Genomic DNA, 23,377 nt, shown 5'->3' with positions numbered 1-23,377 from the left:
GTCAAAGATTCAAGCTCACATAAAAGATTAGTTTTAGAAACAAGAATATAATCCAAACTTTAACTTTTTGTGACAATGGACGAAGTAGATATACCTTCCCATCTAAAACAACTAGAAAACCAGAAAAATATATAAAACAATAGTCAAACATTGGACAGCAGGTAGCACAGTACTGTGATACCTGCAAGAAGGAACACCGACAAGGTGAGACTTAAGATTGCTCTTGCTTACTGCCTGAAGGGAGTTTCCAGGCCTCAGCAAAGTAGAGGGCGGAATCTAGAGAAAGCCCAGTAGTCCAGCCAACTTTGGGACACAGAGATTAGTGTTTGGTGAGGCAAGGTAGCTAAAATTTGTGGGACAGAGTACCCAAGGGACAGAAATAGACACAGAAAAAGCTCTGGAGATCTGTATAGGAGTCTTTTTCAGTCTTTGAGTGCTTATCTAGACGTGCATGAGAGAAAACTATTGGAAAACCATCAGAAAGCAATAGGCTGAACAATTACTGAAATTCACTGAGGGCTAGAAAATAGTTTTGCCCACCAGGAGTGGAAAGACATGATACATGAGACATTGTTTAAAAATCCTTAGAGGGGCATCTTAGGAGCATGGCTAAATTAGCAGTAGACTAAAGGCTGGCTGGGTAAGGAAAGAAATAGAAGTTACTTAAAGTAATCCAAATGAAATCTCTCGAGATGAAAAATATATCTAAAATGAAAAATGCACTGGATTGTATTAACAGTACGTTAGGCACCACAGAAGAAGAGATTAGTGATCCAGCAGACATAGCAATTGAAATGATATAAAATGAAAGACAGAAAGAATTAAAAATAAAAAAATGAACACAGCTCCAGAGATCAGTGGGACAATATCAAGCAATTGAATTTAAATGTAATTGGAGTCTGAAGAAGCCGTGATGGGGGGTCCAGGGGACAGAACAGTTATTTGAAGGTACAGTCATGCATAGCTTAATGATGGGGATACATTCTGAGAATTGTGTTATTAGGCGATTTCATTTCTGTGCAAATGTCAGAGTGCGCTTACACAAACCCAGATGGTCTAGCCTATGACTCACCTATACCTTATGGTATAGCCTATTGTTCCTACAAGTCTGTAGATCATGTTACTGTACTGGCTACCGTAGGCACTTGTAACAGAATAATAACTTTTATGTTTCTAAATGCACACCAAAAAACAAAAGGTACAGTAAAAAAACAGTATAGACGAGTGTTTGTGCGCAGGTGCACCCATTGGGGAGTCAGCATGAGGGCCATGGAGGGAACTCCTTTGGAGAGAGTAGATGTCAGGAGAAGGGAAAGAGGAAGGGAGGAAGGGAGAGCGGAGTTCAAAGGAGACCCAGAGAGATAAAACTTAAAACAGTAAGTAATAAAAGGAAGAAGGTTGGGAAGAAAGAAAGAGAAATAGAAACGGAGGGAAGGAAAGTGAGTTGGTGAGCACGGGTGTGCGAGCCTGTGCGCATGCACACAGGTGGGTGCAAGGCCAGGTGGGCGGCAATGCTGAGCCTCCTTGTCTATTTAAACTGCCCCAGGCTTACGATAAATTCAGCATTGCCTTTGGGCCCAGCCTTTATTTTCAATATCACAAACAAACTTTTTGCTTATAATCCATTATAACCTTACGGACTGCCATCATATACGTGGTTTGTTGTCGATCAAAATGTCGTTATGCAGCTCATGATTATATAATGACAAAAGTTTTGTAAATTTGCTGAAAATCCACAGATCCAAGAAGTCCAGTGAACTCCAAATAGAAAAAATGAGAAGAAAACAACACCATGGCACATCATAATCAAATTGTTAAAAAAAAAACAAAAAACCAGTGCTAAAGAGAAAATTAAAATTGTAAGAACAGCCACAAAGAGAGAGAAAGAATCCAGGTTATGGGAAAAAACAATTTTCTTTCTAAAGCAATACTTTGCCTCAGCCTGAAAAGTGCGTTGTTCATCCCTCACACATGAGAACAAAATACATAGAGAACATCTCTAGGATCTAGAAATTAAGCATCTGCCCAGCTTCTCTTGGATTTTATTTTCGTATTTTAGCTTCCTAATGTGTTCATAGCTTTATGGTTTTATAGGATCTTATATGTGCACACTCACACTCAAGGATAAAATGTACATTTATTTAAAGAAGAGAAATTACTTTTATACTACTGTTTTCTTTATTAACATCTTTAATGATTATTTAAGTGAAGGAAAAATGTATCAGCCAAAGAAACATAAATTATTTTCCTTTGTCACTGGTACCCCTACATATCTTACAAAGTTTTTAAAGGAAGTATGGGAGAGGAGGATACACATTACATACAGATGAATAAAGAATGACAGCAGAATTCTTCATCAGAAACTGCAGAACAATGGCGTGACATCTTTCAAGTACTCAATACCAAAAAACTACCAACCTAGAATTCTGTATCCCACAAAAAACATTTTAAATATGAAGACAAAATAAAAATATTTGTTTTTTAAACAAAGAAAAGCTGAGTGAATTTATCACCAGGAGACCTATAGTACTAAAATATTAAAGGAGGTTCTTCAGACACAGAAAGAAAATAATATCAGATGGAAATTTAGATCTATACAAAAGAATAAAAAAATACCAGAAATGTTGAACATGTGGGTAAGTGTAAAAAATGTTTTTTCTTCATTTTAGTGCCATTAAAAGATAATTGATCGTTTAAAGCAAAAATAGTAATATATTATGTAGTTTATACAGATAAAATATATGACAACAATAGCACAAAACATGGGGCTGGGAGTGTGGTAGTCCACTCTCTTCAGATTCTATATACCGGTACCTTCAGTTATGCAATATTGTTTGAAGGTAGACTGGTAAGTTAAAATATGTATTGTAGCTCTTAGGGCAAACTCAAAAAAATAAAATAGTTATGTTAATAGTGGGAACAAGATGGATTCATAAAATATATGGCATTCATAAGTGTGCAGGAAAGAAAAAAGAAACAAAGAAAAATGGAACACTATATAAGAAACAAAAATAAGATGGCAGGTTTAAGCCCAGTCATATCGATAGTCACATTATATGGAAATGGTCCAAATACTCCATTAAAGGCAGAGGTTGTCAGATTGGGAAGGGTCATCAAGGAACACGTATGAAGGACCCAGGGACAAAGCCAAAGGTGGGTAGGATTGAGGGTGGGACGTGAGGGTGGGTGGGGTGGGGAAAAGTGGTGGCAGGAAAATGGAGACAACTGTACCTGAACAACAATAAAAAAAAATATGTATCTGGAATAAAAAGGCAATATCCAACTGCACCTATCCAGAAGCAACTTGCTTTAAAATAAAACAAAGAGGCAGAAAAGAATAAGATGTACCCTACAGACAATAATTCAAAGAAAATTAGAGTGGCTATATTTATAGTAAACACAGTTTTCAGACAAGAAATATTATTGGGATTAAAATTTGTCAGATATAATAACAATGTAAAATTTACATGCACATAATAATAGAGGTTTAAAGTACATAAAGCAACAACTGAGTAGAAAAGTGAAATAGATAATCCACAATTATAGGTGGAGATTTCCTACTTCTCTCTCAGTGGTAGAACAAATGGACAAACAGAATAGAAAATTAGTAGGGATATAGAAGCCTTGAACAACAGTCTCTACCAATTTGACACAACTGATATTTCTGTAATATTCCACTCAGCATCAGCAGAATATACATAATACTATGCAAGTGAACATGGAAAAGTCACCAAGACAGAAAACATTCTGGGCCATAAAGCAAGTATCAATAAATGTAAATGGATTGAAATCATACAGAGCATTTTCTCTCACCACAACAAAATTAATTTCAAAATCAATATCATCTGAAAATTTTCCTACATATTTAGAAATTAAACAGTTTATTGCTGCAAAACTTAACAGATTAAAGAAAACACAAGGGACATTACAGAAAGAAAAATACATCATATCAAGATTCCTGGAATGTGGCTAAAGTAATGTGTGTAGTGAAATCTTTACCATTAAATGCTTATTTTAGGAAAGAAAAAAGGGTCTTAAATCAAAGAGCTAAGCTCTACCTTAAGAATCTAGAATAAGAACCAATTAAGCTAAGTAACAGAAGGAAGGAAATATTATAGGGAAAAGCAGAGATCAATGAAAGAGAAGAGAAACAATAGGAAAAAGTCTGGATTTCTTTTCCTAGAACTTTAGAAGGGGTTTTAGCTATGTAGTTTAATAATTTCTTGAGCACTTTAGTCAAACCTTTTTCCTAATATATTACAGGAATACTTTAATTCATAACATACATGTTAACAGTAAACTTCTTTAGATAACAAATTTAAAACCAAGTCAAAGAGAAATTGAAACCTGGTTGTATAGAAATGTTAATATTAGTACAGTCTTGGATCATAAGAGCCTTTGGACTGGCCTGAGGCTCTTTTGTCTCTGTGTTCGGCTTCAGTACCTATAACGTAGGCAGGACTGTTGCTGAGCTGTGGGTTGTACACTAGTTTTTATTGCATAACCAAGAAGTTTTATTTATTTTCATATTATACCTTTATACTATGACTTCAGGAGGTTGACATTTTGAAGTATTGATTTCCTGTACTGCTATTTCACTACTTACATTTGAATGCAAACTTATTCATCCAAATAATGAAACTAAACTTTCAAAGTACAAGTGTTTAGGTTATGGCAGTTGGCATTTTAAAACTTTAACCACGATTCAGTTTAGAAGCAAAGTTCTCACTGGAGCTCCTTTAAAAAAATAAATTTGTTTCTGAAGCTTATAAAAAGTCTAAACATTAAAATTAGGAGTCTCCTAATAGTGTAAACATCCATATTTTGAAATGGAAAATATTTTTTGAATGACTGGTTCTATTTATTGTCACAGTATATATTATACATTTGTACCTTGTGATGTGATCAAAATAAATAAATAAAAGGAAGGCCTTGAGAACTTTCCTGCTTCCACTGCCCGAGTCCTGGGTTGAGACCAATGGCTCTGTGTCAGGGGCCCCTCACCGTTCACAGCAGGACACGGGCACCAGAGACCGGATGTCCACTTGTCTGCACCGCAGGAGCTCAGCTGGAATGGTAGAGATGTTTCTCTCTCTCAGGGATAGGGTTGATTAGATGAGTTGGGGTAGGCAGGGAAGGGGAGATAGGTAGATCCTCAAGGAGACCATAAGGGAATTTCAGTCTAGAATTACAGTGAATGGGGTTGTATGAGTGGAATTAATTATTATTTTTCTGTATATGTTTACTTAAGGTACTGTTTTATACACCAATCAAAAAACCTTCTTATGATGTTATTCATGTGCAAGCAGAACTAAGTTATTATGGTGCCCTAGTAGTTGCCCTACTAGTAAAGTACTAGTAGTAGTCTTTTTTATAGTCTGCCCATATTCTGCCAGTGTTTTCCTGTAGTTATTTCTCTTATTTAAGGGGATATCATTTATTTGTGATATGACCAGTGTATGTGTAGCAGGCTTTTATGGTATCTCCCTCAATTTTAAACAATTTTCTCAGTTTTGAAGCATTACATCACTGATTTTCTGTCATTTGTCATCCTTTTCGAAATGGCGCCTCTGACTGTGTGAACCGCTTGTGTGGCTAAGTCGTGCCTCTCAGAGCCCCTGTGAGCTCCCCCTGCACAGTTGGCTGTGGCAGCGTCTGACTGTATAGATGTTCTTACCACTTGGGCCCCTCGCCGCTGTCCGGTGCCTCCAGGCCCAGAGCCACCCCCTGTCTGCATGCTGTTGGCCAGGGGGTGTGCCCCCTCCTAACCCATGACTTTCCGCCGCTCCAAGCACTGCTTAAAATACAGCCTTGTTTCAGCGAGCACTGTTCTTGGTGCGTTCCCTCTGCCTTCCCCGCATTCCATCAGGACAGGAGGAGTCCGTGTAGCCTGCATGGTGTCCGTGCTGGTGATTTAACCAGACCCAAGCTGCACCAATCGGTATAGATTTTCTCTCAAGATAAGGCCACTAATAGTTCTGCTTAGATTTAACTAAATAACAAGAAGGTATGACCTTGATACTAAAGACACTCCTATTTTAAGTACCGCCTCCCCACCTATTGTTTCGGGAATCCCTATACAGCTTTGTACGTTTGTTGCTAATGATTATGGCCAATGTTATGCATTCTCTTCTCATGGCTCAATAATTTAATCAAGATACTTTAACTGAAGTTGCAAAATTAGGACCAGAATTTTAAATTTCAAATCCTTTGGATCAAAATTAAGCCATCTTGGTGAAACTAAAATTGGTTACTTAGAAGAGTACATTCTGGTTGCCTTAAGGATAAAACTGGAAGAAAAGGGGAAAACACCTTTCCTGCCCAGCTGTCTGCCTACCTACACTTCCCGCATTTTGGCTTCGATCATCTGTTCTCTCCCTGCATCACCCAGTACCATGCTGGTGAACTGACTCATTGGAGCCTCCCAAACGAAAAATGTCGTTCCCATCTTCCCAAACAAAATTTCGTTTCCCCTAGTGTTCGGATCACCTCCAGCCTAGTTTACATTTGCAGCAGGCTTTGCAGGCAGTCCCCTTGGCTGTCTGTATTCATGCTTATTTCTAGAGGTAGTCTTAGGGCTTGGAAGGGACAATGAAGATAGGCTGGATTTGTTTTCTCTTTCCATGGCATGCATTTCTTTTCTGCTGTTTCTATCATGACATTCAAACTGGAGACATGAATGTCGGAAACATGATGGGAGCAGAAGCCAGGGTTTGGGTCAGTATAACAGTAGGTCCAGCTGAGAACGGCTTCAGTTTTTACCTAGGTCAGTGCGCAGGAGACACACAACCCGTAGGCTGTGCCACGTGGGCCCCGCAGGAGGGTACCCAGCTCTCCCTGTCTGCCCTTTTTAGCCTGGGTCTGGCCAATGCCTTCTCTGTGCCAGACTGCATTAGAGTCCATTAATGAATCTAGTCTTTCATCTCTGTTTTTAACGTGATTAACATGAAAGGAGTTGTTTGAGGGTGAAAAGCAATCTTAAATGCCATGGTAATAAAGTTATCTTTTTTTCCAGTTGCAAAAGAGAAGAGGCCTTTAAAACTAGTTGCTCTGCCCTTCGTTCGTGAAGGTATAATTCATACCATGTACTCGATCAGTTTCATGTGCCAAGATGTACCAAAACTTTTGGAGGTGGCTTAGAGTAAATGTCTGAGGCCAATTTAAGGTTGCTTTGCTCGGGACCATCTCTGATCTCACTAATAATGTTATACACTAAAGCTCATTGCTCTTTTGGATTAGCTTATCAAACACCCTCCCCAAAGAAGTCCTTTTCTAGTAAATTGATCAAGTAGTAGTGTTTATAAAGGATTTGATGTTGTCCACCTTATTAAGGTTGCACCATAAACAGCAGAAACAGAGGTAGCTTCTGCTTGTGAGAAACATTAACTAAAGACTAACCGGTGTCACAGGGTAAAGTAAGATGCCCCTAACACCTCATTCATCACAAGACCGCTGCCTGTCAGCCCCAACTATAAGATGCACAGGTAAGAATCCAGAAGCTTGTTTTGTTTTTGGTTTCTTTAAAAAAAAAAAAAAAAAAAAAGGGGGGCCTTCAAAGGGAAGATAGATAGATGACACATTTTCTTGATTAACATCCAGTGCAAGCAAAGTTCTCTTATTAGATTTCCTCGCTGACATCTAAGAACCAGTAAATGGAAAGGAGAGAAGGGAATGAGGGAGAAGAAGAAAGAGCTGACAGCCTTGGGGAAGAAGAAGGGACAGGAAAACTAAGACACACATGTATGAAAAACACAAGTCTGGAGCCATTTAGAGTTTAAAAATCCTATTAAAAATGACACAAGGGAAATGTCACCAAATGAGAGTCTGTTGGTTGTGTCTCTTGTAGAAACATCAGTAATTTTAATTCTGAACGCTGACCAACTGCAGATCACTGAGAACTATCTGTCACATTATGTGGCATTCCAGGAAAAAGGTCTCTTTCTAATAGTCTAAGGCCCTGGCCTGGGCCCCTCGGCCCCTTGAGAGCCGCTCCGACCTCCTTTCTCCCAGATGCCAGCCTGGTTCTTGGCACCCTGCTAAGCAGAACGAATCCCCAGGGTGCAACTTGTGATCTTTTCATTATTGTATTTGAATGCCCGTTACATTCTGATTTAGTCATTTTACGACAGGTAGTCAAAATACAGCCATGTCGGCAGGTGTCAGTAGGGCCTGGTCTGCAGGGACAGCATCCTCTCTCCCTTGTGCTAGAGAGAGCAGGACAAGCGGAGAACTAGTCTAAGTTGTAGAATGTGCCCGATTGATTTTTTAAGATATCTTTTTCTGCATTGGTAAAATGTGATATAAACATCACCGATTATGTAAAACCGCATGCAAATTAAACATTTAAAGCTCAAAGTTAGTACAGTCACCTTTTTAAAAAGAAAAGATTTGTCACTTTTTCTTTAATGCACTTGACACTGGTCTAGTGTAGCTTTGTGTCATTCATGGATTTTAACTTGCTTTCAAGTCCAGCAGCCTTCCTCGGAATTTCTGGCCTGTTCCAGTTCCTATTCCCCATTTTCCCCAAACTCCTCATTTGCGGAGTAACTGAACTGATGTCCTAACGCGCAGATACTACAGGCTGAACTCCCTTAGCTTTCTGGCCCCCGCGCCCCCAGCAGCCCTGCACAGCCACCCTGTCCCCTCTTCCTCTGTTTCTAACCCAGAGCCGGGGAAAGTCACTTTCCTCTTACTCAAAGCTAATCCCTCTGCTGGGGATCCCATCTTCATTTGACGCCTTCAGGAACCTTATTTCATGAGTTTCCTCTTGCGCAGAAATCTTCAATCAGCCTTCCCTCCCCTTCCCTTCCCACGTTCCCCTCCCAGCCCCCTTCCGAACCTGTTCCTCTACTTTAGCTCCTTCTGTCACTGCCATCCTCCCCCCGCCACCAAGCCCGGAACCCCAGCAGTTAGCCCGGCGCTTCCCGTCTCCAGGCGCTGTTTATTCTGCCTCCTAAATAACTCTTCACCCCTTTCTCTTGATCACCACTGAGCGAGTTCAGACCTGCCTCCTCTGTTACCCAGACCACTGCCATGGCACCCTACCCAGTCTGTCTTCTTCCAGCCTTTCCCCCTCCCTGGACTGTTGCTTTCCTTCAGAATCTTCAGCGGCCTTGCATTGCTCATTAGGGAAGGTATGAATTGCAGGCATGGAGAAGGCCCTGTGTGCCTCTCCTCTCCTGCCTTGCCAGTCATTGCCACCCCGACCCTTCCTCAGAATTCTCTAAAGATCACGTTGTTTCACTCATGCTGTGTGCTTTTGATTTCCTTCTAACAGCCTTTCCTAACATGCCCTCCAACAGACACAGCTCACCTGGCTGACTCTGCTCCCCCTGAACACTCAACACTTGCGTGGCATCTTAAGCCTGAGCGTGCCCCTCCCCCAGCTTTCCTCACACTTGGGAGACAATTTCAGTAGAGCATTTCACAGTGGATTTCATGGCAGAAACCTGCAGTGCATTCTTTGAGCCAATATCCTTTTTATTTTTGAATATGTCATCACTTACCAAATGTTTATGAATAATAAAAATGATTAAAGAATGAAGTCTCTGTTTTAATGACCTCGGGGGCAATAAAAAAGAGGAAAGGCTGCAACATTCAATTTGTACAGATGCCACCCAGTGTCACCGAGCCACAGAGGTCACAAAACAAAATTTAAGAAATATGAATTTTAGATAGAAAAATTCAAAAGGGAATTCAGGGAAATCCTATTATACAAACAGAAGTTTTGTAAGCTTCTGGAACTTCAGGGCCAATTTCTGGAACTGTTTCTTGGAAAGCTATATAAGCAACTTTCCGAGTGGTTTAAAAAAAAAAATTAAAAATAACAACAAATTAGCAGCCCCAAATCCTTTATAAAAAGCTGTCCAAGAAGGGAAAACGTAAATAATTTCCTAAAGATCGCTTTCTGAGCTAATTGTATGATCCTTTCATTAGAAAACATTGGGCCTGCTTAGACAATTAAACCCTTTCTTCAGCATGCGTAATATGAAGCTATGTCCCAAGATTTTCAAAATGCCACACTCACTACTTCCTTTGTGAAGGTGAGGAAGAGAATTGGTTCTGTAATATATCATAACATCTCAATACTCAGTGCTGTTTGCAAGAGCCCTTTCTAAAGTAATTTCCCACGGTCTACTCTGCTTTTGTGCTCCCAATATAACTTTAAGACCCTTTATCATGACATAACTGGCAGGTACAGAACAAGGACTTCCTCCTCACTCCTAGTGCCTTTGTATCAACCTTACCAAGTTAAGTGAGGCTGGACTCTCCTGAGATTGGGCAGCCTAGAAGCCACTTTGTATCCCAGCGACTTTCCCTAAAAATAACTTCACAGTTCTATAGCTATTTATGTATGATTCTGTAACCTTTTTATGAGTCAGTGCTATCTATTTCACGCATTCTTCTCGGAGTAAAGCATATTTTATTCGGTTTTATTCACTCAGAGGACCACAGACCAACACAAAGATATCACAGGCTATCTGATTGTTGATCTTGGGCTCTGCTTCAGGAACTTCAGGAAATTCTTTCAACTTACAGACTCTGAACATCGTTAACAATCCAGAAGCAACTGTATCTGCATTCCTGATGCTTTTCCATAAAAGACATGAAAAGAATTTTGGCCTTTTCAAAATCAACGCAGCATTTAGTACTCCAGCTCACTTGGCAATAACAAGAGTTACAAGCACATACCTACTTGAAATGAACCCCAGGTTATCCACTGCAGCATTGTATGGATATTTTTGCCAGTAGTATATATTGAATTCTGATACGCCGTTATTTCATTGATTCTAATATGTACTCTTTTCTCATTTTAATGTCTCTCAAATTGGTGTTTATCTTATAATCAGTGGCTTGTCATAATTTAACTGACATGATTTTTCTAAATGGAGTATACAGGGTAGGGTAAATGGAGGTGTACATTTATGATTACATGAAACACATTTAATTCTTATATTATTAATTATTGTATTATTTTTCATATAAATAACTGTAAACTTCTTGTGCCCCATTCTACATGTGTCCTAATGGTTAGTGAGAGTCTCATGTTCAATAACATCGTAAGTTTGAAGAAATGAGTGTTTTTATATATATATAACTATATATAAAACTATATTTCTACCTCTTAAAAATCATTTCTTTGATTTCTAAGACCTATTTGATACATAAATAGAACAATAGTAAAAATGACAATCTTAGCTATGAATTTCATCATTTGCAGTAGCTGTTTTGGCAGATATTTGTTAGAATCAAATTGTCACACCCTGATATCCATTCTCTTGTATTATTGTTTTCTGCAGGAGGAAATAATGTAAATAAGAAATTATTACAAGTAAATATAACTTGACACAGCTCAGTGGCTTCCTTGTTCCCTCTCACTTTTAACTTATTTCTTACGTGCATTTTCAGCCAGTATTTGCTCAGAAATCTTACAGTGTTACTGGTATTCTTTTTGCTTTCCTCTGTGACCAGTATTTTTCCACCTGAGTCAAGGTGGAATGCCTTCTCTTTCCCATGCATAGAAGCCTGGAGGTGTCTTGGCACTGGAATCCTTTCTTCTTTGGATCCCTTTCTTAGGGATCAAGGGATCAAATGCCGTGTGATCTTTATGAGCAGGAATGATTACTGAATAATTCCTACACTAAAACAGCATTCCTGACTAACAGTAGTTTATAAAATATATTCATTCTCATTGCTAACATAAGTATCAAGTAGTTTTGAACAGAAATTGGCCTTTTTTGATGATTCCATTGTGACAAGTATCACCTTCACTAGCTGTGTCCCTAACTGTGGTCACAGAGGACAGAAGGTGGATATCCGGCAAAATCCTTCATAGGAGGCAGACACACTCGGCAGGGCCCCTCACCCTTCCTCACGTCATAGTGCTCAGGAAATGCCAGTGTTTGTATAACACGTAGATGGGGCTGCTTACTGCCGAAGGGAACGGTTGGAAAACTCCCATGTAGAAATTAGTTTCAAAAGTAAATTGCAGTAAATTTGGTTTACCACCATTTCTAAAAATGAAGAGGGAATCAACCTCTGAAAGAAATTTTAACTGCTTGTCAGTTTCTCTCAGCTAGGGTTTTGCCAAATGTAATCGTGTCACGCCTCCTCAGTACTAACTGTGGCTTGTATGTGTATTAGCACTGTGACAGGGAACAATCTCTCACCTGTGTGTTTCCATCTGGCCACTTTGTCACTCCTCTTTTTCAGGTCCATACATTCCGAGGGCCACACTGGTGTGAATACTGTGCCAACTTCATGTGGGGGCTCATTGCTCAGGGAGTGAAATGTGCAGGTAAGAGCTCTTCCCTTTCACCTCACTGAGTACGCTATGAAGTTAAAAGATTTGCTGTTATGCACAATGGGCTGGATCCCGGTTTGCTCATAATACACATGCAGTAGTCTGGATTTTCAGGCAGCCACTTTGGAAATTGATATTTTATCTGCCCTTAAGCTTGTACTTAATGAACAGCAGGCAAGGGATCTGGTATTAGTCCATTAAAAAGAGAGAAGTCAGCTTGTTCAAAAAGTCTGTTAAAAGAAGATAAAAGTAAGGCAGTTATATTTAACCGTTGCTTTTGATGTTGCAGGAACTAAATTTATAAAACTTTTTTTTTAAAGCAGTATACAGGGACCTATGATTGTTACCCTGGAAACTGAATTTTAAAGATAACTTGTTAAGCTGGGTTGTCCTTGCTAAATTTTTGTGAAATCAAATTGAAGCTTTAAAAATCTGTGAATTTATCTTCAGAGAGTTACCAAATTCTGAAAAACCACTTAGTCACCAGTATTTTGTGACATTTTGAAATTTTGAATATGCTGAATCTTTTTTATAAAGTATGACCTTAGTGTTTTTAGATTTAAATTAAGAACTTTTAAGATTTACACATAAAGAAACAACCAACTGAGGTATTTATTGAAATGCTTTACAAAATAAGCGGTTATTCACACATGTGAAATTCATTTATATATAACAACTATACAGAGTATTGGCCATATATTTACACTACTCTGAATTCTGGCATGACCTTAAAGATAACCACTTAAATTTTAAATGCGTAGTGTTGGATCATAGAAGTTTCTTTTTGCTATTTATATTGTAAAACTGAAAAATACCTTCTTACACATTGTTTAGCATGAAGCTTAACACTAAAAATGTATGCTAAGAGTAAAGTATTTTAAAATGGTAACTGTGGTAATTCTGTCAAATTACTGTAAAAATCCATATTTCTTTTGAGACATAATTTTTTAATGGAATCTTTTTGCTGTCCATTATGTGAAGAAACCTCTGGGTTCTGCTTTTTCTTATTTCTAAATTGCATTTTCGTTGAACAACAAGGTGCAATATGCTCTGCAAATGGATGTTTCAAATCACTCTTTTTCCCATTCTTAATCCCTTAGTTTCACCAAGGCATGATAAAGTTCCAGGCACACATCCCTGGCCAAGTCCACTCAAGGACCTGCCACAGGGAGGATAAGAACTCCCACGAGTCGACTCTGACCTCTGTGGGGGTGTCCTTGGAGGAGAGCCTCAGCTCAGATCCAGTCTAACTCCTCCGTTATCCTAGAAGGATGCCCCCCCCCCTTTTTGTGCGTGTCTCTGCCCGGAGAGTTAATGAAAACCATATCATGGTTCTGGCTGGTGGTCACCCAAAGTCAGTATGAGGAACTGTCCTTGGGAAGGTTGTGGTTGAACTTTTGAACTGGAGGGGAACACAGTGGATCATAAAATGTTGATAAAGGGGTGGTGTTAAGACCATCTGCACTGTCGTAGTTTTTCAAAAGCAAGTGGAATAATCTTTCCACCTGCTCAAGGAGCGAAAGTCTCAGTGCAGTAAGCCTGGGTTGCCGTTATTGGCATAGCCGTGACCAGCTGAGGCTCTGCAACACTTTATGACTGTCACTAACTTAAAAGCTTTTCTTTTACCAGAGTGTGCATCATTTACTTTTGAAAGAGAGAAGGCCATTGTATAAGAATTCTGAGTCTTCTGTCTTGTCCTTAAAAGCATTATTCTGTGTGATTTGAACCATATTAATGGGTAATATAAGAACAAGTCAGCTCGTTATTTTTAATGTGGAAACCTGACATTTGAAATTGTTCTGTTTTCTATGACAACTAACTACATTTGGTTTGACAGTGGGATTCTTAGATATGAAGTGGCTCATCCTGACCCTTGAGCCATCCACTTTCTCTAAAACAGAATGCAAAGAATTAAGAATTTAGAGAGAGAGAGAGAGAACGAACTAGTAGGCTAAACAATGGCTCCCCAAAATGTTCTACTTCCTAATCGGCGAGACCTGTGAATATGTTACCTTTTGTGGCAAAAGGGACTTTGTGATGAAGTTAAGGATTTTGAGATGGGAAGAGTGTCAGGATTGTCGGGGTGGCCCAGTGTAATCACCCTCACGGGTCATTATGAGAGGGGGCGGGAGAGGCTGGGTCAGGGAAGAGATGTACGGGCAGAAGAAGAGGTCAGAAAAGGGAGACGATGCTCTGCCTCTGGCTTTGAAGGCAGAGGAAGGGGGCCAGGAGCCAAGGAATGCTTGCAGCCTCTAGAAGTTGGAAAATACAAAGAAAAGAAACAGATTCTCCATTAGAGCTTCCAGAAGAAACACAAGTCCACCAGCACCATGATTTTAGCCTAATGAAACTGATTTTGGACTTGTGCTCTCCAGAACTGCAAGATGACAAACTCATGTTGTTTTAAACCACTAAGTTTCTGGTAATTTGTTACAGCAGCAATAGGAAACTAATGCACTAGCTACTGAACATTAAAGATATTATTGTACTTCCAAAGAAAAATGGCAGGCTTCCTGCCTGTCAGAGGAGAAATGTATTTATCTGCTTTTGATCCCTAAGACAGCTTGCTTTGTTCTGGTTTCTTTTTCAAAATCCACCAAGGCACAGAGCTTGTCAGGAATTTTTAAAGGAGTGTTTGCCAAAAGCAGCAATTTTGTATCCTACCACCCCCTTCTTTTTTTCCCCTTAACATTATATAAAATGTTAGGTGGTGTTGCAATCACCAGACCTGCAGAGTTGCTGTGGGAATCAGACTGAATCCAGCTAATAGCAGGCAAGCTATCCAAACTCCAGGCTTGCTGTCACATACTCCGCAGCTGATGAGGACAACTGATGGAACAGCAGGGATAGTCATGGACACACTAGACATGGTCTTTTCAAAACCCCTCAACACAAGGTTCCATAATAAGCATTAAAGGTTGTCTCTTCACTTCTTTAAAGTGAGTAAAATGATGTATGGGAGAGTATCTAACTGCAGCTTGGAAGTAGTGCTCTTCCCACTAAAATATTTATGAATGAAATAGGTAGCCTTTAAAAGTTCAAAGGATCGTCATTGCTCAGATAAGATAGTTTCCCAAACCACTTTTTCCTTCTGTATGAAATGTAAACTAAGTAAAGTAATCTATTACTTATTATTATTATTATTATTACTATTACTGTATAATCATGGAGATGGCCAAACATCCCTGCCACCCAAAAGACTATTCTGCTAGCATTCCTGAATTGCTTTCATTTTAGCTTTACCAGAATTTTACCAGACTGTTCTGGTAATTTTACCAGAATATTCTAAGAAAATAGCCAGATAATTTTGTTGTGAACCAGACATATCAACTTAGTATTGGTCATTTATTAAAGTGACTTCATTCTTCCAGCATATTGTCATTACTGCCAGCCCCCAGAAGGGAATGGCAGCTGTTTTTTCCTAATAATAAAATGTATTTATTGCTTCAAATATACAAACATTTAACTTCTAGGTTGAAGAAAGGAAGTGGAAGTACTTTTATATTAATTACTGCCCTCATTGACTGTACCTATTATGTTACATTTGTCCATTCTTGTAAGCCAGCAAGAAATTGGTTAGACTTGCTTAAAACTTTTATGTAGCCCCTTTTAATTGAAAGTAGCATTTTTCATAAATACTCCAAAGAATAAGGTATTTGTCCTAATTTTGCTTATGTGACGTCTAATGTATATTAGAAACAGGTGTTCCCTCTTTTCCTGGATGGAGAATGTGGAGGGAGACAACTAAGGAATAAGTTTAAAACTAGGATTTTTATTTGCAATTATTTAAAATATAAACGCTCATAGAAGAGAAAGAATACCTTACTTTCAAAACACATTAGCATTACCCCTTAATCCTATCAATAGAATATAAATAATATAAGCTATTTCTTTCAAAAAGTAGATTTCTGTGACTTCTAGACATGAAGCATACATTGTTTTTTAGAGAAGAAAATCTGAGTAGCCTAAAGTTAGTAGTCTTTGTAATACCAATAGCTCATTAATAAAGGACAGAATAAAATGTGTTTGAAATTTTTATTCTTCCTTTTGTATGTTTATTCTATGCTTATTAACTTGAATAATTGGAAGGGAAAATGTAGTTTAATTGTAACATAAAAATAACTTACCAAACCATGAAATACAACAAATGAAAGAATTTTTTATAGACTTTTTTTTTTCATTTATAGTGTAGATATTCCCTGGGAGAAATGGAACTATATAGGAATTATATGACTTTAATAAATAAGCATGAAAACCAAATGAAGTCTTAATGGCAAACTGAAATATTGATACACTGCTAGTCCTTGAAGCAGCAGTTTTCAGAGCAAGCTCAGAGCTAGTATATTGCATTGTGAACTTAAGGGTATAAAGATGCTTTATTTTAATGAGTTTGGTCTTCTGAAGGACTTCTTATCTAATCCTACCAAAAATTTGGTCTTTGACATTCATTTGTAATAGTGAGCACAACATATTGTCCCACAGTGTAATTTTCTTCAAATGGAAGAAAGAATATCAGCTTAAAAAACATTTTCCTCTCCCTTAAATACCTAAATCTAAGCTTTGTCATCACTCTATCCAGCTTTCACTGAGTCACAAATGATTGGAACATTAGAGAAGAATTACATGGGCACCAGAAAAGCCCGCAGCCCATCAATGCCAACAGCACTGACAAAAAGTGATCCCAAGGAAAGCTTGCTCTTCCCAGCCACAGCCCTGGGAAAAGGTAGCCCGTCTGGACAGAAACCTTAGAACCCTGCTGATGTTTAAAATGGGAGGTAACTTACAGTATTCAAAGGGGGAAAATTATTATATCAGACCATTAGTGCCATTCAGATGTTTTGACATTATGTGGATGCATCAAAATTTTCCTATTTTGCTTTCTACTGGATTTCCATGTAGAGTTTATGCAAAGGGAAAGATTATGACAAAACAAGAATATAATGGGTAGGTTTTGTCACTGCTTTTTAAAAGTCTTTACCAAATCATTCATTTATATAGTATAAAACAGTAAAATATGGCAGTGTCTTTTAAACTGAAGTATATGGCACAAGTAATGGGTACAATATACATTACTGAATAAGACGCTGAGAATAGCACATTCACCTTCAATCCTAAAAACAGTAACTCAGAGTCGATGATGCACCGCCAGTGAACATGCTATATATCCCTCGGTGGGAAGGGCGCAGGCTGGGAATCAGGAAGCCAAGGTCTAGATCTCCGCTTTCTGGCTGAGTAGCTTTGTTTTATTGTCTTTGGGAAGTGACACTGGGATAAGCAGTTACCAACAGCCCTTTCCAGCTGCATCTGTGACTCCTGTGTACACACTTAAAAGTAGGAGACACAGCAACATTATTATTAGATTAGGAAATTTTGCTGACTTTTATACTTGGAGAACACTATGTAAGAGTTTTCCTGTTTCTGGACAAGATGAATAAATATGTGTCATTTTTTTCTTTCACAATAACAACAAAATTCCCTGGACAAAATATATACATTCACTATCAGAAGACTTTGAAAGCTGGAGAAAAGAAGGAAGGCTGGCCAGGGACCTCTGGACTCAAGGAACCCAGCAGCGAGTTGCCTTGTGGTGTTTTGGGTTTGGTTTGGTTTTGTTTTCATTTAACCTCCTATGCATTCCAGCCTTGGCACTAGAAGAACTCCCAATACATAAATGCCAACAGGCACACACACACAAAAAATCCCCAGGAAAGCCTGCTCTCCCTAACTGAAGCCCTTGGAAAAGCATAGTTTAGTTGGACAGAAATCTTTAGCCATCCCTGCTGTTCTCCAGGTGAACACCACAAAAAAGCCACATTGGTAGCCCTCCCCGGTGAATGTGCAGCAGCAGTCTGTGGGTAGAACCCCATTTTCCTCCCCACCCTGCCACAACAAGGGTGTCTTCCTTTCCTGTGTGTCTGTGAGTGGAGCCCTGTCTTCCATCACCATATTGCAGGAAGAAAGTGGTACCCCTCCTTGGCTGAGCCTGTGGGTGGGACTCTGACTTTCTTCCCCACCTGCTTCCATAGTAGAAGCAGTACCCTCTCAGCCCAAGTCTGTGGGCAGAGCCCTGCCTTCCTCCACCACCTACATAACGAGACAGCTAAGACTGTAATCCAAACTCTGTCTTCCGTGCCTGCTGCTCCTCAGCCGGGTGTGTGGGCAAGCCCCGACTGCCATCCCCACCCTGCAGTAACTAGGAGGTGGTGGCCCTCTCCGCCCCAGAATGTGAGGTAGAGTCCTGCCGTTTGGGTAACGTACAAGTGGAGCAGGCAAAGTACTGCTACATATACATTACAAGGGCTTCGTAACTATAGATTGACATTTGAACCGTGGCCTATAAAAGTGAGCAGGATGTGGGCCAGAATGTACACTCTAAATCTAAAGTTTACCTCCCTGCTAAAACTGAAGATTTCAATAGGAACCAGAGTCTTGTAACACTTAAAATATCCATAATACAGTTGAAATTACACTTCATACCATGAACCAGGAAAATCTCGACTCAGTTGGAAAAAAAGACAATCAACAGACGCCAAATTTGAGATGGCACAGATGCTGGAATTATCAGACAAGAAAAGCAACTATCACAAAAATGCTCCGACAAACAATTATAAACAAATAAAAAAAGAGGACACATCAGAAAAGAAATAAAAATATAAAAATGAACTAAATGGAAATTTTAGAACTGAGACATATTAACAAATAAATTCACTGGGTACACTCAATAGCAGAATGTAGATGACAGAGGAAGAAATCAATGAACTTGTACATCAATAGCAATTACCTAATTCAAATGGGAGAGAGAGAGGATAGATTTTAAAAAGTGAACTGAGACCTGTGGGACAGTAACACAAGATTAAACTTTTGTGGTGTTTGAGTCCCAGAAGAGGACAAAGAGAGCCAGAAAAAAATATTTGAAAAATTAGTGGCTGAAAACTCCCCAAATACAGCAAGAGCAGCAGAGGAAAAAAATGATGTACTTATTGTAGATACTCTTATGTAAATGAAATGTGTTAAGAACAGGGTAGGTGAGGAAACACCTGTAACCCCAGACATCCAAGTCCTTTTTAGGACCTAAAGGTAGTCCTGTCTGACAAACAGAACAGGCCTAGAGTTCAACGTAGCTTCTGCCGTAAGCCGACAATGACAATGCCGCAGAACAACCCTGGGACTTACATAGGAGATGCTTCTCAAAATGTTGTGTCAGAAGTTACAGCAACAGCATTATGATAAATACTTATCATTTACTTACATCTAAGCACTTTATTACCACACCTAAGTAGACTGCAGCAGTACTAAAAGTCATAATAATGAAAACGGTCACCAGCATTTGCCTAACATTTCATAATACGCAAAGCACCTTGAATGCATTGGTTCATTCATTCTCATAACAGTTCTGTGAGGTCAATGTTATGTTCCCCTTTCTGCCAAAACGGCAGGCAAAACTGAAGCTTGTCCAAGAACTACAGATAGTTGTCGTGGGATTGTATATGATTATCAATGGTTTTATTAAGACCTGGTTATAAATTATATATCGCTCATATGGATCAGACTTACAAGTGAACAACATCAGTGTTCATGAACTTGAAAACAATATGTTATCTTTTTAAAAACATAGAGATGACATTTATTTTAGTTAAATTATTCAGCAATAGTTATTCAGAAGAGTGCTTCCGTCCAAATTAAGAAAGTATTTATATTCCTCTCTATTCCTTATTCTTGTTGAAAATAAATACTAACTAGAAATATTTAGGTTCTAGCATCTCAAAAGTTATAACTCAATAAAATTACAAAGCAAAGGAATGATTTCAGTAGAGGAATATGGTATAGGTGTTATAAACATGGACTCTAGAATCATCCACAGGCTTGAATCTCAGCTCCCCACATACTAAACGCACAACCTTGGGTAAATTTCTCAACAACTGTGTGCTTGGTTTTGTAAGGTTTATAAAATTAGAAGAATAATATTACCCATTTCATAGCGTTTTGCAGGTTTAAATGAAATAATAATTGTAAAGCACTTGGAATAGTGTTTGGCATCAGTAACCTGGTGATAACAGTAGTAACAAATAATAACTATAGATGTTTTTGCTACTAGAGCAATTCTGTATTATGTATATAAAGGATTGTGAACAGATACAAATACGGGCAGCACCATTTTAAGAGGCCCCAGGATACTCTTTAGGTCTAATTCTTCCTCATACAAATATATTAAAATGCAGTTATAGCCCACATTAAGTATATTTTTATGTAATTTAAATCGATAAAATTTTAGTTGGCTAATTGGCATAATACTACATTTTGTAGACATTTAATTAAACACTTAGGAATTTGGTTTGTTTTGGTTTGGTTGGAATTCTCCTGAGGTCATTCAGCAAGTAAATGGTGAAACCTGAGTTAGAAGTTTGGTCTTCTGACTTAAAACCCAAAAGATTTTGCAAGAGAAGAGATGGGAAGAATAGGAGCTGCTGGAAGCTAGTCTTTTTTTTAAACCTAGTTCAGGCTGGAGTGTCTTTTGCTAAAATAGACAGTCCAGGATGCTCAATGCGCTAAAACAATAATGAATTTTTTCTTTCTTCATTCTTTCTTTAGATTGCGGTTTGAATGTTCATAAGCAGTGTTCCAAGATGGTCCCGAATGACTGTAAGCCAGACCTGAAACATGTTAAGAAGGTATATAGTTGCGACCTTACAACACTTGTGAAGGCCCACATCACGAAGCGGCCAATGGTGGTGGACATGTGCATCAGGGAAATTGAATCTAGAGGTGAGGCGCTTCCGGGGCAGTTCAGGGCCATTGTCATTCACTACAAGGGCAAGTCCTAATGCTCTTTTGGGGCCCCATTGCACAAACCAGTTGTCTTCTGAAAGTTTAGGGGGAATGGTTTCAGATGGCAAGTGATCTGGAAGTCTGAAATGAGTTAATTTAACAAATAATTAAACAGCTTGATTTCAAGGTACATTTAAGTACATTTAACCAGTTATAGGAAGTATACCTTTCAAGTGTATAAAAATTGACATATAGATACATTTTTCAGTTTATATATTTTTTTCTTGGGTCCAAGATGCAAAGGTGTAATGCTCTATTAAAACTATCCTAGGCCAAAAACCAGAGCTGCACCCTAATTATTCTTTCTCACTTGGGAAAAATTGCTCCAGGCCTATTATAGTTTATCTTAGTCTCTTGTTATGTAAAAGAACTTACGGTATAATTGAGGTGATGAATTATTTCCCTTAAGACTTAACATATTTGATCTAATTAGACAAAATGATGAGCCAGATTACAAATATCCAGGTGACAGTAGATCAGAGTCAAAAAAGTGTGAGTGAAATGGTTTTATTTTAGGAGAAAAGTGTGAAGAGGTTGCTAAACATATATATTTTATCATTCTTTCTGACACATTATTTCCCCAGCCTGCAGTGTGGCAAGAAGTTAAAATTTGAAGTTTAGGCATGATTCCAAAGAGACTAATTAGCACCCTTGATTTATTTTTGCAGGTCTTAATTCTGAAGGACTATACCGAGTATCAGGATTTAGTGACCTAATTGAAGATGTCAAGATGGCTTTTGACAGAGGTATGCTCTTCAGCGTGTTCATTAACTTAGGGCAGTAATACTCTTTGCCAAAAAGGCGCAACATCTTATGTTATTCCCTGCATTATTTTGCTAAATCCTTGATGCTTGTTACACCAAATAAAAAGACTTAGCTTATGATTTTTTTAAAATTATTTTTATCTGTTGTAAGTATTAAACTGTTAGATTTCAAAGTGAGAAAGCAGCATACAATTGAACTATCCTACCAGTATTTGAATATCCAAGGCTGGGCTATGTTCCCTAAAATATATGCAAAGCAATTAAATTCACCAAAAAACATGGAGAAATGGGATGGGGGCGTGGCGTCTAAGCCACTGCAGAGCTCCGATTTCCCAGGTCGGAGTGGCCCCTCTAACTCTGCCTGGCGTCCATGCGTCCTCATCGCCATCTCTGACTTGGTGGAGACCCTGGTCCTGAGCCCTGGGTCGGGATAAGAAGCTGAAAGAGCTGAGGACCTTCTGGCATAGGACCCAACCCACTGCGGGAGGGAGGGCCCGGCCAAAGAAGAGCTTGGTGTGGCTTATTGTCTCTAATATTTAAATTTAGATATGTTCCCAAGGGTCTCCAGTTTGTCATTAAGTACTAGAATAAAGTGGTACCAAAGAAGACCTGTAACCTTGAATACAGGAAGTGGAACACATTGAGGCTGGTGATATTTTAAAGAACCTTTCCTTTGCAAGTATATATTCCTCTCCCATCACAAAGCTCTTACAGCCTACAGAGGCAGAAGACAGAAATGAATTAAGTATTATTACCAACCTAACGAGGAAATCTAGGCCAACCCAAGTATTTGATAAAATCAAAGAAAATGGAGGGAAATAATGGTATGTTAAATGCAAATAAGCACCAGGAAAAGCCCCGCATCAGCACTGGCCAGCATGGCTCAGTTGGTTGAAGCGTCATCCCATAACCAAAGGTTGTAGGTTTGTTTCCTGGGCAGGACACATACCTAGGTTGTGGGTTTGATCCTGAGTCTGAGCATGTGAGGAAAGCAACCGATCCTCCCTCTCAGAAAAAAGCAATGAAAAATTTAAAAATGTCCTCAGAGGAGGATTTTTTAAAAATTAAAAATAAAAAAAAAGAATAGCCTAAATCAATGTTTAATTGAAAATTAAAAAGGCATTTTTTTTTCTCTAGAAGGTAACAACTGAGCATGTCTATTCCCAGCCACTGGCCAGGATTCTCAAAAACAATTCACACTGACAAAGAAACCACATGTTTCTGTGGGGCCCAGAAAGAAAATGGCAGTTTCCTCTCATTAAAAATACAAGACAATCTTTTTGTTCCCTGAACACACTAATAACAGATTTGAAACATCTTAAAGAGCTCACCTTGGCTCCACATAGCCAAACCCTCAGGGCCAGGTGGTCATTTTTGGGAGGCTTAATAACCCTGAAATAATGAGATCCACGGGGAAAAAAGCAGGATCCGTAGAATGCTAGAAGGAACGCATTCAGTTCTAGTGTCAAAGTAAAAAGGCAGA

At 38.7% G+C, this 23,377-nt stretch overlaps 1 protein-coding gene across 1 annotated transcript in view; it reads left to right on the top strand.

Moving 5' to 3' along the window:
* Positions 1–23,377, top strand: part of CHN1 (chimerin 1) — a 163,717-nt gene that overhangs the window by 128,605 nt on the left and 11,735 nt on the right. Inside the window, exons 8-10 of the mRNA XM_054562313.1 lie at positions 12,214–12,298; positions 20,894–21,067; positions 21,799–21,876. Coding sequence (XP_054418288.1) covers positions 12,214–12,298; positions 20,894–21,067; positions 21,799–21,876 — 337 coding nt within the window. The remainder of the gene's footprint in view (positions 1–12,213; positions 12,299–20,893; positions 21,068–21,798; positions 21,877–23,377) is intronic.

Source organism: Pteronotus mesoamericanus, unplaced genomic scaffold (genome assembly GCF_021234165.1).
Source record: "Pteronotus mesoamericanus isolate MK-2021 breed Mesoamerican mustached bat unplaced genomic scaffold, CSHL_Meso_final scaffold_651, whole genome shotgun sequence".
NCBI classification, from domain to species: Eukaryota; Metazoa; Chordata; class Mammalia; order Chiroptera; family Mormoopidae; genus Pteronotus; species Pteronotus mesoamericanus.
The sequence above is the reverse complement of the archived record's forward strand: the minus strand, read 5'-3'. Positions and strand labels throughout refer to the sequence as shown.